Here is a 16,688-nt window from a genome sequence, read left to right as displayed (position 1 = left end):
CCGGGATCGGTGTCTGAAGAGAGCGCGCAAAACACTGAGGACCTCTTTCCACCCCTCACACTTTCAGCTGCTCCGTCGGTTAAGAGATACAAGAGGCACCACCAGGCTGAAGAAGAGCTTCTTCCCACAGGCAGTGAGAATTCTGAACCACCAAAAGAACTGCTCTCAATAACCATCCGAGACTCTGGTATTCATGAAACCATATCTATTTATTTATTTGTATAGATGAATGCTTGTCCTACATATGTTTTGTTTGCCTGTATGTCTGAGTCTTTTGCACCCAGAAAATGATATTTTGTCACGTTGAACTTGTACAATCAGATGACAATAAACTTTGATACAGAGAAAACTTTCCTTCCAATCCCAAACTTCAACCATCCCACTGAGCTCCTCCAGCAGATCGATTTCAGCATCTGAGGTCTTTGGTTTGTCTGTCCATCCACTGTACTGACACACTGCAGCACCCAGCACCCTGTGTGGAGGTTGGTGTTGGGAAAACAATGGAAAAGCAGAGTTTCCAAGATGCGCCTGTCAACAAAAAGGAGGCGGAGAACAGTTCACAAAATAAAACCACCAAAACAATGGATGGAGGAATCTCCGACCCCACTTTGTGTGGAGCAACCTGTGCTTGAGGTGGGTTTATACAAACTCCAGGTTCTGTTATCGTTCACCGTGGAAAGAACAGAGGGAGACATTAATCTTGTTGAATAAGAACATCATTTTATATTTATTATCTATATTTTCTCGTATGGTCATTTAATTTATACTTATTGGTTTTTTACTGGCAAAGTTGTGCATGGTAAGTGGAAGGCCACCTTCAAAGGTGAACATTTGAGTATGTTCCTGTCAGAATTAGCAGGTATCAGACCTTGGTTTTTGAGAGATATTGAGGCCCTGATTAAGAGGAAGGGGGTGCTGAGCATGTACAAGGAACAAATAAAGAGTAGAAGAAATGCAAGAAAACATAAGAAAATCAGGAGTGCATGAGATTGAAGGCAGACAAAGTGAAGGAAAATCCTAAGGGCTTCTATCAATATATCAAGAGCAAAAGAAAAGCAAAGGACAACATTGGTCCTATTGAAGACCAGAGTGGAGCTAAAGAGTTGGCGGAGACTTTTAAGATGAATGTTTTTTCACCAGGAGACAGACTGTAAATCTGCAAAAGTGAGGCAAAACAGCAACGAAGTCATGGATCCTACACAGATTACAGGAGCATGTTGTCTTGAAGCAAATAAGGGTGGATAAATCCCTTGGACCTTGAGGGAGGCTCATATGAAAAAGTGCAGGGGCCATGGCAGAGATATTTAAAACTTCTTTAGCCATGGGTCAGGTGGTGAAGGATTGGAGGAGAGCTAATCATTTGAGAAAGACTCTAAGAATAATCCACGTAATAATAGGTATCTTAAGAGACTGAATACAGTATCTAAGTACTTGGATACACAAGGGATAGTCAACATGGCTTTGTGCATGGTAGGCTGCGTCCCAACCAATCTTAGAGTTTTTCGAGGTGACTAGAAAAGTTGCTGAAGGAAAGGTTCAGATATTGGTAAGGCCTTTGAAAAGGTCCCTTAGTATCCAGGATGAGAAAGTAAATTGGATTAGACATTAGCTATACAGGAAAAGCCAGAGAGTGGTGATAAATGATAACCTATCTAACTGGTAGGCCTGTGACTCGGGGATTAGTGCTGGGTCCATTGTTGTTTGTCATCTCTATCAATAATCTGGATGATAATTTGGTAAATTGGATCAGTGGGTTTGTAGATGACACAAAGATTGAAGGTGGAATGGTCAGCGAAGAAAGTTTTCAAAGCTTGCAGTGGGATCTGGACCAGCTGGAAAAATTTGCTGCAAAATGGCAAATGGAATTTAACGCAGACAACTTGGGACAATGAACCAGGGTAGGACTTGCAGTTAACAGTAGGGCACCAAGGACTGCGGTGGAATGGAGTGATCTGGGAATGCAGATACGTAATTCCTTAAAATTGGCATCGCAGGTAAACAGGGTCAAAAAAGGGACCTTTTGGCACATTGACCTTTATAAATCAAAGTATTGGTTACGGGAGTTGGAATATTACATTGAAGTTGTATACAACATTGATGAGGCCAAATTTGGAGTATTCTATGCAGTTTTGGTCACCTAACTACAGGGAAGATATCAATAAGATTGAAAGAGTGCAGAGAAGATTGACTAGGATGTTGCTGAGACTTGAGGGGCTGAGTCATGGAGAAAGATTCAATAGGTGAGGTCTTTAATCACTGGAGTGTCAGAGAATGAAGGGAGATTTAATCGAGACAGACAAAATGATGAGAGGTATAGATAGGTTAAATGCAAGCAGACTTATTCCGCTGAGGTTGGGTGAGACAAGAGGACATGGTGACATGTTTAAGGGGAACCTTGGTGACTCAGTGGTTGGGGGGGGGGGGGGGGTAACGTGAGATCAGGGTGGTTGATGGATTGCCCTTGGTGACCCAGTGGTCTCAACACGCTCAGTTCAGTCCACCAGCGACAGCCGCCAGCTGTTCAGAGCGGACTTTAGGACCCTATAGGATCCTCGCAGCCCATGAAGAGGTCTTGATGCTCTCTGATCCTGCTGCTTTTCGTCAGCGGAGCTGTTTCTCCTGATCGCCATCGGTAACGTCGACAAACCAAGCGCCGACCATGACGGTGCCGGGGAGCTCGGCCCGGGGTGCCGGACGCTACTGCCGCTCTCCCGGGCTGCGCTGGTGATCCGTGCCTCCCAGACGGGCTGGCTTGGAATAGGCGGAGCCGGGCACCTACATCCTGCCTCCGAAGACCGCCTTACACGTTTACAACATTCCAGAGAAAGGAGAGTGGGAGGGGAGAGGGGAGCTGGAGGCGAGTTAGACGGGGCTAAACTTGCCACGGAGTAGGAGCTTGCACGAAACCTTGCAATTAACGGCACCAGTCTCCGGCTCAAGGCTCCGTTCCTCCGTGGCCCAGTTTAGCGATGAGTCCGCTGGTGTTCCCCTGCGTGTGTCTGCTCCTGGTGGCGGTGCTCTGTGAGCCAGGCCCTCTCAGCGATGTCCTCGTTGATGGATACTTCATCCCCGCCGAATGCTCCCGGGAGGTGCAAACCGGAGACTACATCCGTTACCATTACAACGGCACCTTCGCAAATGGGGAGAAGTTCGACTCCAGGTAAAAAGGAATAGAAACACAAACGCTGCTGAGACTGGAATGGTGCACAGCATTTGTCTGCAAAGGGGGTTTCAGGCTCCAAGCAGGGAGCACAGGCGTTACCAGGGAAGACTTTCCTGGACGCGAATGATCAAAACTCTTTCCAGCCTGTGGTTTCAGAGAGAGAGGAGGGGGGGGGGGGGTGGTAGGGGGGGTGAGTGTCATCTTTTCCGAGTTATTTCCAACTTCCGACGCTCTTTAACTAAGTTTATTTTAAAAAAAATAATTGTGCTGATGGGTTACGTGTTAGCAGAACGTGCGAGAGGGTATCGACAACCGAGAGAATGAGACTTCCAACCACTCCGCAGTCGGATAGAATGCACAGCCACATCGAAACGCCCCCGATCCCGTCTCCAGAGCTCAGTTCCAGGAAACATGACTTCCTGCCTGCTGCCACATCAGCGGGGCTTCAACATGTTTCAGTCTGGTGGTAACAGTACAAGCCGGCGGAACGGCGTTCTCCGCTCCACAATGCGAGCACGCATACAGCCAAACGATACAGCTGCCCAGAACCTACAGACGTGGCTTCTCTGCAAGAGAGTAATAAAGAAGAATGCAAAGTAAACTGGCTCTGAGACTCCTGTATCTCTCTCTCTCCCCCGCCCCCGACCGGAGCAGCTGAAAGGTGCTGTGTGCAGGGTGGAAGGGATCCGCAATGATTTTGTGAGCCCTCTTCAGACAATGAGCCCGATAGATCAGGGAGAGAGACTCCAGTGATTCTCTCTTCTGCTCTTATGGTCCTGTGGTTGACCACCGATCTGATGCTTTGTAGCAACAGCTCTACAGCTGTGATGTACAACCAAACCACCTATCTAATGATGCTTTCTAAAAACGGTGGGAGTGAGGGGCTATGTGCTGGAAGTGAGAGAGGGGTGTGTGAGGGGAGGGGAGTGAGTGAAGGGGTTTGTGGGGGGCAGGAATGAGGAGTGTGGGGGGAGTGAGCAGGTATGTGGCTGGAGTTAAGGGATGTTTGGCCCATTCATTTACCACCACACCATTTTCCTACACTAAGTGCATATCCTTTATTATGCAAAAAATGTATCAATGTTCTCCTTTCATTTGAATTCTGAATTTCTTTGGCTCAGCTACGACCGGAAAAGCACCTTCAACGTGCAGGTGGGAAAGGGTCGTCTGATCCCAGGAATGGATAAAGCTCTCCTGGGAATGTGCGTGAATGAAAGGCGTCGCATTGTTATTCCTCCGCACCTGGGATACGGCAGCCAAGGAGTTGGTAAGGCAAATATTCTCTCATCCCACCCTCCTTGAACCTGCACTAGTTGGGACGGTGTCTGATCTGTCCCTGATCCCAGCAGCAGTGCCTGACCCATCCTTCAGGTCAGCAGCGGTGCCTGACTCATCCCCCACCCCAGCATGGTGCCTGACCCGTCTCTGATCCCAGCAGCGGTGCCTGATCCGTCTCTGATCCCAGCAGTGGTGCCTGACCCGTCTCTGATCCCAGCAGCGGTGCCTGACCCGTCTTTGATCCCAGCAGCGGTGCCTGACCCGTCTCTGATCCCAGCAGCGGTGCCTGACCCGTCTCTGATCCCAGCAGCGGTGCCTGACCCGTCTCTGATCCCAGCAGCGGTGCCTGACCCGTCTCTGATCCCAGCAGCGGTGCCTGACCCGTCTCTGATCCCAGCAGCGGTGCCTGACCCGTCTCTGATCCCAGCAGCGGTGCCTGACCCGTCTCTGATCCCAGCAGCGGTGCCTGACCCGTCTCTGATCCCAGCAGCGGTGCCTGACCCGTCTCTGATCCCAGCAGCGGTGCCTGACCCGTCTCTGATCCCAGCAGCGGTGCCTGACCCGTCTCTGATCCCAGCAGCGGTGCCTGACCCGTCTCTGATCCCAGCAGCGGTGCCTGACCCGTCTCTGATCCCAGCAGCAGTGCCTGACCTGTTTCTGATCCCAGCAATGGTGCCTGACCCATCCCTCAGCCGAGCCATGCCTGTTCTGCACCCTGCGAGTGCTCCGGCTGTGGGGTTGAAATCCAGTTGAATCATCCTGGGAAAGGGAGAATGCTCATATTTCTGAGATTCTTTTTCCTATGGGCGAGGCAAATTGGCAGTGCAAAAAAAAATGTTTACAGAGTATACAAGTAAACAAATAAAAAATGTAAACAAACCGACTATGCAATACAGAGAGGAAATAAATCAGTAAAGTGCAAAGTCAGAGTCCTTAAATGAGCGCCTGATGAGGGAGGGGAAGCAGCTGTTCCTGAACCTGGAGGTGCAGGTCTTGTGGTACCTAAACCTCTTTCCCAATGGCTGCAGTGAGACAGGGCATGTGCTGGATATTGTGGATCCTTTTTTTAAAATTTAAAAAAAAAATTTCTCACTATGAACCATATTGACCAAAATACACATAAATATTTCCCTCTTGAATATACACAGTCATTTTCTCCCCTTTTTCACCCCTCCCTCCTTCCCAACCCCCCCTCCCCACCCACTCAACGTTCAACATATATGATACATTAAACCCATTAAACAATGTCATCACACAATGAAAATAAACAAGAAAATTGTGTCATCTACTTTTACACACTGGATCAGTTCATTTTGTCTTCTTCTCATTCTATCATTTTAGGTGGTGGAGGTCCGTGGTAGGACTTCTCTGTTGTGTTCCATGTATGGTTCCCAAATTTGTTCGAATACTGTGATGTTATTTCTTAAATTATATTCCAATGGAATACATTTATTCATTTCTATGTACCATTGCTGTACTCTCAGGCTCTCTTCTGATTTCCAGGTTGACATTATACATTTTTTTGCTACAGCTAAGACTATCATAATAAATCTTTTTTGTGGTCCATCCAAATCGAGGCCAAGTTCTTTACTTCTTATATTACTTAGAAGAAAGACCTCTGGATTTTTTTGTGATTTTATTTAATACCTGATTTAGATCTTCCCAAAACTTTTCCACTTTCTCACATGCCCAAATTGCATGTACTGTTGTTCTCGTTTCCTTCTTACAGCGAAAACATCTATCTGATACTATTGGGTCCCATTTATTTAACTTTTGGGGTGTGATATATAGCCTGTGTAACCAATTTATCATGCGTAACCTCATGTTTATTGTATTTCTCATAGTTCCAGAGCATAGCTTTTTCCCATGTTTCATTCTTTATCTTTATGTTTAGATCTTGTCCCACTTTTGTTTGGGTTTACAGCTTATTTCATCGTTCTCTTTCTCACAGTTTGATGTACGTTTGTTATAAATCTTTTAATTATCATTGTGTCTGAAATCACATATTCAAAGCTGCTTCCTTCTGGTAACCTCAGCCTGCTTCCCAATTTGTACTTCAAGTAGGTTTTCAGTTGGTGGTTTGCAAACATTGTACCGTGAGTTATACCATATTTGTACTTCATTTGTTCAAAAGATAATAATTTATTTCCCGAAAAACAATTTTCTATTCTTTTGATCCCTTTTCTCTCCCATTCTCTAAAGGAAAGGTTATCTATTGTGAAAGGGATTAGTTGATTTTACGTCAATATTAATTTTGGTAGTTGATAATTTGTTTTTTTTCCTTTCTACATGAATCTTCTTCCAAATGTTGAGCAGATGGTGCAGTACTGGTGAATTCCAATGTTGCATCAGCTTTTCATCCCACTTATATAGTATATGTTCAGGTACCTTCTCTCCTATTTTATCTAGCTCTAATCTGGTCCAATCTGTTTTTTCCCTTGTTTGATAAAAATCTGATAGTTACCTTAATTGTGCTGCTCTATAATAATTCTTAAAGTTTGGTAGCTGTAAGCCCCCTTGTTTGTACCATTCTGTTAATTTATCTAGCACTATCCTCGGTTTCCCCCCTTTCCATAAGAATTTCCTTATTATTTAGCTCCTTGAAGAATTTCTCCGTTGAGTGAATTGGTAACGATTTAAATAGGTATTGTATCCTTGGGAAGATAATCATTTTAAAGCAATTTACCCTTTCTATCAGTGTTAGTGGTAAATCTTTCCAATGTTCTAAGTCATCTTGTAATTTCTTCATTAATAGCTGATAATTTAATTTGTATAGATGGCCTAGATTATTATCTAGTTCTATACCTAGGTATCGGATTGCTTGTGTTTGCCATTTAAATGGTGATTCTTTCTTAAACTTTGTGAAATCTGCATTATTCATTGGCATCGCTTCACTTTTATTCGCGTTGATCTTGTACCCCGATATTTCTCCATATTCCTTTAATTTCCTTTATTGATATTTCTGGTTCTGTTGAGTATACTATGATGTCATCTGCAAATAGACTGATTTAATATTCCTTCTCTTTTATTTTTATCGGATAGTGTGGATCCTTGATGATTCCTGCTACTCTCTGACGGCAGGATTCCCTGTAGATGTTCTCGATGTCTGTGGTGTTTTGGGCTGTGTTCTCTACCTTTTGCAGGGCTTTATGGTCAGGGGTATTGGTGGCCTCATACCACACTGTGATGCAGCCGGACAGCACACTTTCCATCACACATTTGTAGAAATTTGACAGGGTTTCTGATGTCATACCAAACGTCCACAAACACCTGAGGAAATAGAGGCGTTGATGTGCTTTCTTCACGATGCCATTGATGTCATTAGAATACTGACTCATCCTCTAATCCTGGGGTCAGAGTTGCAAGGAAAGGATTGGGGATGAGCTGTAATTAACAGCTGTGTCCAACTGCAGCATTGTGTCCTGTCACCTATGGCTCAGTTGGCGATGCCAATCAAGCTTTAATCTGGAGCTTTGTGTGGAACTGAGGGAGTGCAACATTGTTAAAAGCAGTGTTAAACAAAAAGCCTACCTTCTCTGGTGGACTGGTTTAAAATATTATCAGTCACTCCTGGGGAAAGCAGGAGCACTTCTGAGTTTTGTGGGTCCAACATTTACACCTGTTAATTCCGTAGAAAGGTCAGCACATTACAGTCTATTAAATCTTTCTCTGGGCAGCTGGCTGTTTCAGTGCATACTTCTGCAACATTCTGTCTCTATAAATTGCCTTGAGAGGCTTTACTCAAAATGCCCATTTCTGTTACTGTACTGGTGTGGTTCCAAATAAAACTGCCTCAGGCTCATTGTAAAATTACATTTTAAATTTAGACATACAGTCCAGTAACAGGCCTCCTGCCCATGAGCCTGTGTTGCCCAATTACACCCAATTAACCTACAACCCCTGGTATGTTTCGAACGGTGGAAGGAAACCGGGGCCCTTGGGAAAACCCACACAGACAAGGGGAGAGTGTACAAACTCCTTACAGACAGCGTGGGGTTCGAACCCAGGTCACTGGCTATGTAACAGCGTTGTGCTAACCACGCCACCCCTGGTATTGGACCATCAAATAATATCTGCACTGTCCTCCTCCTCCCCAGATAACGTCATCCCTCCTGACTCCACTCTTTATTTTGATGTTGTTCTCCACGACATCTGGAACCTGAATGACAAGGTGCAGAAGAAGACAGCGTTCCGACCAGCCACCTGTAACCGAACGGTGCAGAGCTCCGACTACATCCGCTACCACTACAACGGCACTCTGCTGAATGGGACACTCTTCGATTCCAGGTGGAGCAGCAGTGTGGATCAGTGCTCTGCATGCTGCACTCTCCCTTATGGTGTGGTCATTAACCCCTGGTGCTGACAGTCCCTCTGTCCCCGTGAGTAGGGACTGAGCTGCAGAAACCCAGAACGCAGTAAGTTGGGGTCCCAGCAAGTGCATCCTGTCTAGAAACGTTACGACTTCCCCAACCAGTAATGTTCTGATCAACATTCAGCCCTGAATGAACATTAGAACAGAACATTTCAGCACAGTAAGGCCATTCGGCCCCCAATGTTGTACTGACCTTGTACAGCACGATAACAGGTCCTTTCATCCAAATGCCCTAATTAGATTCAAGATTCTTTTAAATGTCATGTAATAAAACAGAAAATGTGATATTACAATAAATTTCTTTTAATCTACCGTAAAGCAGACAAAGATTCACCACAGCAGAAATTGCCTGGTGACCTTTACAGTCAGAGAAAGAGAAGCAAAAGAGAGTCCCTCCCAGAGTCACTGAGTGATCGTGGATTCGTCTCCAGCGCTCCTGCAGCCATACAGACTTCAGTCCAAACCACCAGCAACCCGAGCTCCAGATCCAAATCTCTGACATGATCAGGAAGCCCTCAGTGCCCTCTTGTGTCTCGGTTCCAATACCAGGTACCCCTTCAGCCAGTCTTCAGCAGTCCAACCCTTGACCGCATGGGTTCCTCACCTCGAGTAACTAACAGCCTGACACCTCACAGCCCCTTGCTGGTCTGCTGCCGTGGTTGTCATCCTTTGGGTCGTCCCCTCTGCTTCTCCAGAGTCTGTAACACCACTGCCATACATAGGAACTGCCATCTTGGGCCCAGACCCACAAAGTCGCATGATTTTAAAATAAACCTACCCCCCCCCCCCACCCCATATGTTTTGAAAGGTGGGAGGAAACCGGAGCACCTGAAAGAAACCCATGCAGACACAGGGAGAACATCCAAACCCTTACAGACAGCACCAGACTTGGACCGTGGTCTTTGGCCAACTGTAATAGGTGTTGCAGTAACCGCTACTCCACCCACGACAGAAATTACAAGAGGCACAGAAAGGGTGAAATTGTCAATACAACAGGACATGGGTTAATGAGAGGGATAAATTTAAAGGCATTTATTTTACACAGATAGTAGGTATCTGGAACACAGCCATAGTGGAGAGGGGAGGGGTGGAGAAGCACGTATGATAGCAACATTCGAGAGGCATTAGACAACCCATGAACAGGCAGGGATCAATGGGATGCAGACCTTGTGTAGATAGGTCTGTGGTTTAAGTCATCATTATTGAATGTTGAAAGACCTGGACAGGGAAGAGGAGGACAGCTTCAGGATTGAAGGGCGCCCATTTAAAACAGAGATGCAGAGGAATTTCTTTAGCTGGAGCGTAATAATCCTCTGGAATTTGCTGCCACAAGCAGCTGTGGAGGCCCAGTTGTTGGGGGGTTTTAAGGCAAAAATTGCTAGGTATCTGAATAATCAGGGTATCAAAGGTTATGGGGAAAAGGCAGGGAGTGGGGCTGAGTTGGAGAGTGGATCAGCTCATGATAGAATGGCGAGGCAGACACAATGGGCCGAATGGTCTATTTCTGCTCCTATGTCATATTTCGGCACACACATTGTGAGCTGAAGGGTCTATCCTATGCTGTACAGTTTTATGTTCTGTGGTTACACGTGACCTTATTGGTTACCGGGCTCCTTTAGTACAGCTGGTAGAGCAGCTGCCCTGCGTAGAATCTTAACCTCTGGCACGCTAACTATGAACGCATGGGTTTCCTGTAGGTGCTCCTGTGGAAAGGTATTTTAATTAGCCACTGTACATTGTCCCTTGGTAGAATATGGAGCCAGATGATGGGAATTTGGAGAGAATATAATTGGAACAATGGGTGGTTGCTGTCAGCACAGACTTGCTGGGCTGAGACTCTATGATCAGGTTGGTTATGATTACAAGTAGTTGTTTTAAAACTCCCCAATTCAAGAAGGGAATGATAAATGCTCCGCACGTTCTTCAGGGTTTATTCAGCAGAAGACACTCCTTTCCACAGGGAGGAGCAAAGGGAGAACAGCAGAGACATGTTTAAAGGTAAGCTGGAATGGGAGAGGGATAGAGGTAGATTGCCACTGGGGAGGGGTGGAGGATGGCAAGAATGCCATCGCAGAGCCGCAGATTCTTGTCAAGGTGAAGCCCGTGCATGTGGCTACTGCTCCCTCTCACCTGGCTCTCAGGGGCAGCAGGGAGTCTTTCCTCAACCCTTCGTTACTTCCTGCTTCTCCTCCCACAGCCACAGTCGCATGAAGACTTACGACACTTATGTGGGGGTCGGCTGGTTGATCAAGGGGATGGAAGAAGGTCTGTTGGGGATGTGTGTCGGGGAGAGGAGGATCATCACCATCCCTCCATTCCTGGCCTATGGCGAAGATGGATACGGTAAGTGAAATCTCATAGACCATCCCAAGAGTATACTACTGGGAGTACAAAATAGGAGCAAGTGTGGTCCACCAGTTACCTTGAATCAGAAGGCAACTGCTGGAATCTAGAGAAGAAAACACAGAACACTAGAGGAACTGAGCAGGTTGAGCAACAAGATGAATCAACGCCAGACCGTGCCTTGCATCATTTGTCCCCATGGATGCTGCTTCACCCACTGAGCTTCCAGTGTTCTGCTTTTGTTCTCGCTTCCCATCCATTCAATATGGCCTCAACCCCCTCAATTATTCAAGTATTTATCTATCTTCATCTTAAATATATCCTATGATCCAAACCTCTACCACAGAGCAGAGAATTCCAGAAGTTCTCCTCCCTCTAAGAAAAGAACCGCCTGCATACTTCAGTTACAAATGACCAGCCACGTTCCCTGGGTCGTGATTTGCCCATCAGCGAAAACATCTCAGCATCTACCCCATCAAAAATCCCCTTAGGATTTTATATGATAAATTATGATCACCCCTCATTCTTCTAAACCAGCCATTCCCAACAGAAGCCATACATTCGGGGGCCACAGCACATTTAAGGTGGGGTGGGGGGGGACCACAGACTGAAATCATAAATTATTTTTTGATTTTTGCCTAGTCAGTAGGAAAGAAGAAACCAACAGGGAAGCATAAGGGGTCCATAGGCAAAAAAAAAAGGCTGAGAATGGCTGTATTAAGAGGTACAAACCTCTTGATGGGACAGTCCTCTGATCTCAGGACCTTACCCTGCTTAATCTGTGGATGCACATCCTTGGATGTATAGTTGTGGGTTCCTGTTGAGGGAAAGAGAGCCTTTCAGTGCATCAGCTGACTACTTTGGTGCCTAGTGTGATCAGGTGATCCTGTGTTAGGTGCCTGGTAGTTTGACAATGTTTATTGTCATACACATTGTACAATGCACGGAAATTCTTGCTTGTTACAGCCTAACAGGTACTTGTAAAGAGAAATTGTGATATGATCTAATTGAATTAAATTTAAGAAAGACATAATAATAAAAAATATCCAGGAGTTCACAACTAACCTCCCTGCAATTGAACTGGAGTATTGTCATGCACCCGACCTAAGCGCCACAAATGATTCCTATGGCCACTGTGAGTGAGCTTTGAGTGTGTTCGTGGTTATACTCAATCATAAATAATGCTTTTGCTATCAAATAACCTTGTGAAAATGGTTCTTTAACAAGACTCAGAAGCCGAAAGAAGCAGATATGATGATTCACAGTCCATGCCTTCAGGAGTGGAGTGGGAATGAACTGTCTCTTTTATCCGGATGCTGTTTGGTCAGGAAAGATAAAGGGGTAGGGGACAAAGGGGGAGAAGGACAGACATGACATTGAAAATGCTGCCTTTTAGGGACTTAGCATTCAGCCAGGATATAGGATTTGGGAGTTACCATTCAATCCCTTGAATCAAAGCTGATTTGTATTTTAATTCCATCCATTCACCATGCTTCTGAAATGGTCACACCCCATCACCAACAACATTCAACCTGTTTGGTGATCTTGGCTGATGGAGTTTATCTTGGATCAGACTTCCCAAGGAGTCTGAGGAGATTTGGTATGTCATCAGATACCCTAGATGCACTGTAGGAAGTATACTGGCTGGTTGAAACCCAACCTGGTTTGGGAATTCAACTGCCAAGGAACGCGGACAGCCACAGAAGATAGTAAACTTAGCCAGAACCATTACGGGCCCATCCATGGCTGTCATTTATGTGAAGCACTGCCTGAAGAAGGCAGCCAACATCATAAAGGACTTCCCACCCCCCCAACGCTCTCGTCACAACCCCCTTCTTACTGCTACCTTCAGGCAGAAGGTACAGAAGGCCAAAATCCAGCATCTCCCAGTTCACAGTTAGTGTAGCGTTTAGCACAACACTGTTACAGTGTCAGCAACCTGGGTTCGAATCCAGCACTGTCTGTAAAGAGTTTGTACGTTCTCCCTGTGTTTGCATGGGTTTTCTCAGGATGCTCCGGTTTCCTCCCTTCCTTAAAAAAGTATGGGGCTGTAGGTAATTTGGGTGTAATTGGATGACATGGGTTTAAATGGCCAGAATCAGCTTCTACCTTGTTGCAAATAAAATTTTAAAATTTAATAAGTTTTTTTTCCAATAGCAGACTCTTGAACCTTGACTATTGATTGCAGTATTGTAAATCACTTTTTATTTTCATTGGGATTACTGTGAATATTTATATCTATCTTGTGCATTTATTGTTTCTTTTAATATAATTCAGTTCTGGATGATAATGTGGTAAATTGTATCAGCAAATTTTCTGACGACACTAAGATTGGAGGCATTGTGGACAGTGAGGAAGGTTTTCAAAGCTTCCAGAGCGATTTGGACCATCTGGGAGTTTGGGCCAAAAAATGGCAGATGGAGTTTAATGCAGGTATTGCATTTTGGAAGGGCAAACCAAGGTAGGACATACACAGTAAATGGTTGGGCACTGAGGAGTGCAGAAAAGCAAAGAGATCTGGGAATACAGATGCATGGCTTCCTGAAGGTGGTATTGAAGGAGGACAGGATTGTAAAGAAAGCTTTTGGCATTTTAACCTTTATAAATCAAAGTATTGAGTATAGGAGTTGGGATGTTACGTTGAAGTTGTTTAAGGCATTGGTGAAGCCAAATTTGGAATATTGTGTGCAGTTCTGGTCACCTAACCACAAGAAGGATATCAGTAAGATTGAAAGAGTGCAGAAAAGATTTACTAGGATGTTTCTGGGTCTTCTGGAGTTGAGTTACAGGGAAAGATTAAACAGGTTAGGACTTTATTCTTTGGAGCAAAGAAGAATGAGGAGAGATTTGATAAGAGGTTTACAAGATTATGAGAGGTATAGACAGAGTGGAAGAGTGGATGTAAGTTGGTTTTTTCCACTTAGATTGGGGGACATAAATATGATAGGTTAAACTAAAAGGGGAAAGATTTAGGGGAACATTAGGGGGAAGTTCTTCACTCAGAGAGTGGTGGGAGTGTGGAATGAGCTGCCATTTGATGTGGTGAATATGGGATAGATGCATAGATGGGAGAGGTCTGGAGGATTATGGAGTGGGAGCAGGTCAGTGGGACTAGCTAAATAGTGGTTGGCACAGCTAGAAGGGCCAAATGGCCTGTTTCTGTGCTGTAGGGTTCTATGGTTCTAGTTGACTATTAGGGCTTTTCTTTTCGAATACCCATTGGACGCAGCAAGAAAGAATTTTGGTGTATATCTACATTGTACAATGTGCAATAAAATCACCATCAGTGAGAGAGGTTAGTCCAAAGTTCACGGGCACTAAGTGTGAGACTGAAACATCCGTTTCCTCTCATGTTATCTGGGTCTGTGTAGAGATGCAGGTACCTGTGGTCTGTGTCTCTGTTTCTCATCTGCGACTGCTCTGCTTGTTAGGTAGTGACATCCCTCCGCAGGCCAGCCTGGTGTTCGATACTTTGCTTCTAGATCTGCACAACCAGAATGACACCATCTCTGTGGAGAACCAGGTCATTCCTGAGCTGTGCAACCGGAAAATTGAGTCAGGGGATTTCATCCGCTATCACTATAATGGCAGTCTCTTGGACGGAACACTCTTTGACTCCAGGTGGGCCTTTTTATGACTCGCTAAGTATTGTTAATGATATTGTTTGTTAACTATTAGATCTGGTAACAGTAAAGGACATGAAACACAGCTTGCTCTTCTCTCTCCAGTAGACTTAAAATGTTTATCCATTTGAGAAGGATTTTTTCCCTCATCTGAGACCACTAGTTACTTCCACCCATCATCACTAGTAAAACTGATTATTGCCGATCTGTGGGCTTCCTGTGTGTAAACTGGCTGCCAGATTTATAAATAACCACTTTTCAAAACTTATATCACTGGCTATAAAGAGCTTTAGGATGTCCTGAGGTTGTGAAACGTGCAATAGAAATGCCTTTCCTGCATGTGTTCCAGTTTGTGTTCATTGTGACAAATCAAATTGTAACACTATGTTCTCACCTGGTATCCGTCTGCAGAGCTGACTGACTTGTGACCTGCCACTGTAATACTCCATCTCACTCCCACTGACCTCCTGGAGAGTTCCCACTGACCTCCTGGACAGTTGCAATGAGGCCCAATGCAAATGTGAGGAACAGCACCTTATCTTCTGTCTGTACATGTTCCTCCTGGACCTTATCTTCTGTCTGTACATATTCCTTCTTGTCCTTATCTTCCGTCTGTACATGTTCCTTCTGGAACTTATCTTCAACCTGTGCATGTTCCTTCTGCACCTTATCTTCTGCTTGTACATGTTCCTTCTGGACCTCATCTTCTACCTGTGCATGTTCCTTCTGGACCTTATCTTTCGTCTGTACATGTTCCTTCTGGACCTTATCTTCTGTCTGTACATGTTCCTTCTGGACCTTATCTTCAACTTGTGCATGTTCCTTCTGCACCTTATTTTCTACCTGTGCATGTTCCTTCTGCACCTTATCTTTCGTCTGTACATGTTCTTTCTGGACCTTATCGTCCGTCTGTACGTGTTCCTTCTGGACCTTATCTTTTACCTGTGCATGTTCCCTCTGGACCTTATCTTCAACCTGTGCATGTTCCTTCTGCACCTTATCTTCTACCTGTGCATGTTCCTTCTGCACCTTATCTTCTACCTGTGCATGTTCCTTCTGTACCTTATCTTTCATCTGTACATGTTCTTTCTCGACCTTATCGTCCGTCTGTACGTGTTCCTTCTGGACCTTATCGTCCGTCTGTACGTGTTCCTTCTGAACCTTATCGTCCGTCTGTACGTGTTCCTTCTTGACCTTATCTTTCATCTGTACATGTTCCTTCTGGACTTTATGTTCTACCTGTGCATGTTCCTTCTGGACCTTATCTTCTGTCTGTACATGTTCCTCTGGACATTATCTTCTATCTGTTCATGTTGCTTCTGGATTCTGAATTCTACAGGTCAGAATTAGGATTTATTCTCATGAACATGTCACAAAATTTCTTGTTTTGTGGCAGCATCACAGTGCAGAGATTTCCATAAACCACTTTTCAAAATAAAAATAGTGCAAAAGATAGTTTCTTTGGTTCATTGATTCAGGAATCTGATGGCGGAGGGGAAGAAGCTGTCCTTGTGCTGCTCATCTATAGGCTCCAGTACCTTTTTCTCAATGGTAGCAGAGTGAAGAGGTCATGGCTTGGGTGTTGGAGGGCTTCGAGGATAGAGGCTGGTTTTTTAAGACACCGCCTTGTAAATGTCCTTGACAGAGTGAAGTCTGGTGCCTGTGATATCACAGGTCGAGTTAACAACCCTCTGGAGTCTTTTCTTGTCCTGAGTGTTGGCGCCTCCATACCAGACAGCAATGCAACCAGCTAGAACCCTCTCCATGGTACAACTCTGGAAGTTTTTGAGAGTCTTTGGTGCCATACCGAATCTCCTCAAGCACTTCACAAAGTTTAGCCACTGACTTAGCTTCTCTTGTCTATGTCCATTGCCCTGCTGTGATACTGGCTCAGGCTGATTGTATTTTA

At 45.1% G+C, this 16,688-nt stretch overlaps 1 protein-coding gene across 1 annotated transcript in view; it reads left to right on the top strand.

Annotated features, from left to right (window-relative positions):
* The first annotated feature begins 2,677 nt into the window (after positions 1-2,677).
* The window catches only part of LOC138747665 (peptidyl-prolyl cis-trans isomerase FKBP10-like), a 39,200-nt gene continuing 25,189 nt past the window's right edge, over positions 2,678-16,688 (top strand). The window contains exons 1-5 of the mRNA XM_069907135.1: positions 2,678-3,160; positions 4,285-4,430; positions 8,539-8,728; positions 11,011-11,156; positions 14,588-14,777. Of these exons, the coding sequence (XP_069763236.1) occupies positions 2,970-3,160; positions 4,285-4,430; positions 8,539-8,728; positions 11,011-11,156; positions 14,588-14,777 (863 nt within the window). The 5' untranslated portion in view covers positions 2,678-2,969. The remainder of the gene's footprint in view (positions 3,161-4,284; positions 4,431-8,538; positions 8,729-11,010; positions 11,157-14,587; positions 14,778-16,688) is intronic.

Source organism: Narcine bancroftii, chromosome 12, assembly GCF_036971445.1.
Source record: "Narcine bancroftii isolate sNarBan1 chromosome 12, sNarBan1.hap1, whole genome shotgun sequence".
NCBI classification, from domain to species: Eukaryota; Metazoa; Chordata; class Chondrichthyes; order Torpediniformes; family Narcinidae; genus Narcine; species Narcine bancroftii.
Note: the sequence above shows the minus strand (reverse complement) of the source record. Positions and strands in the feature narration are given on the sequence as shown.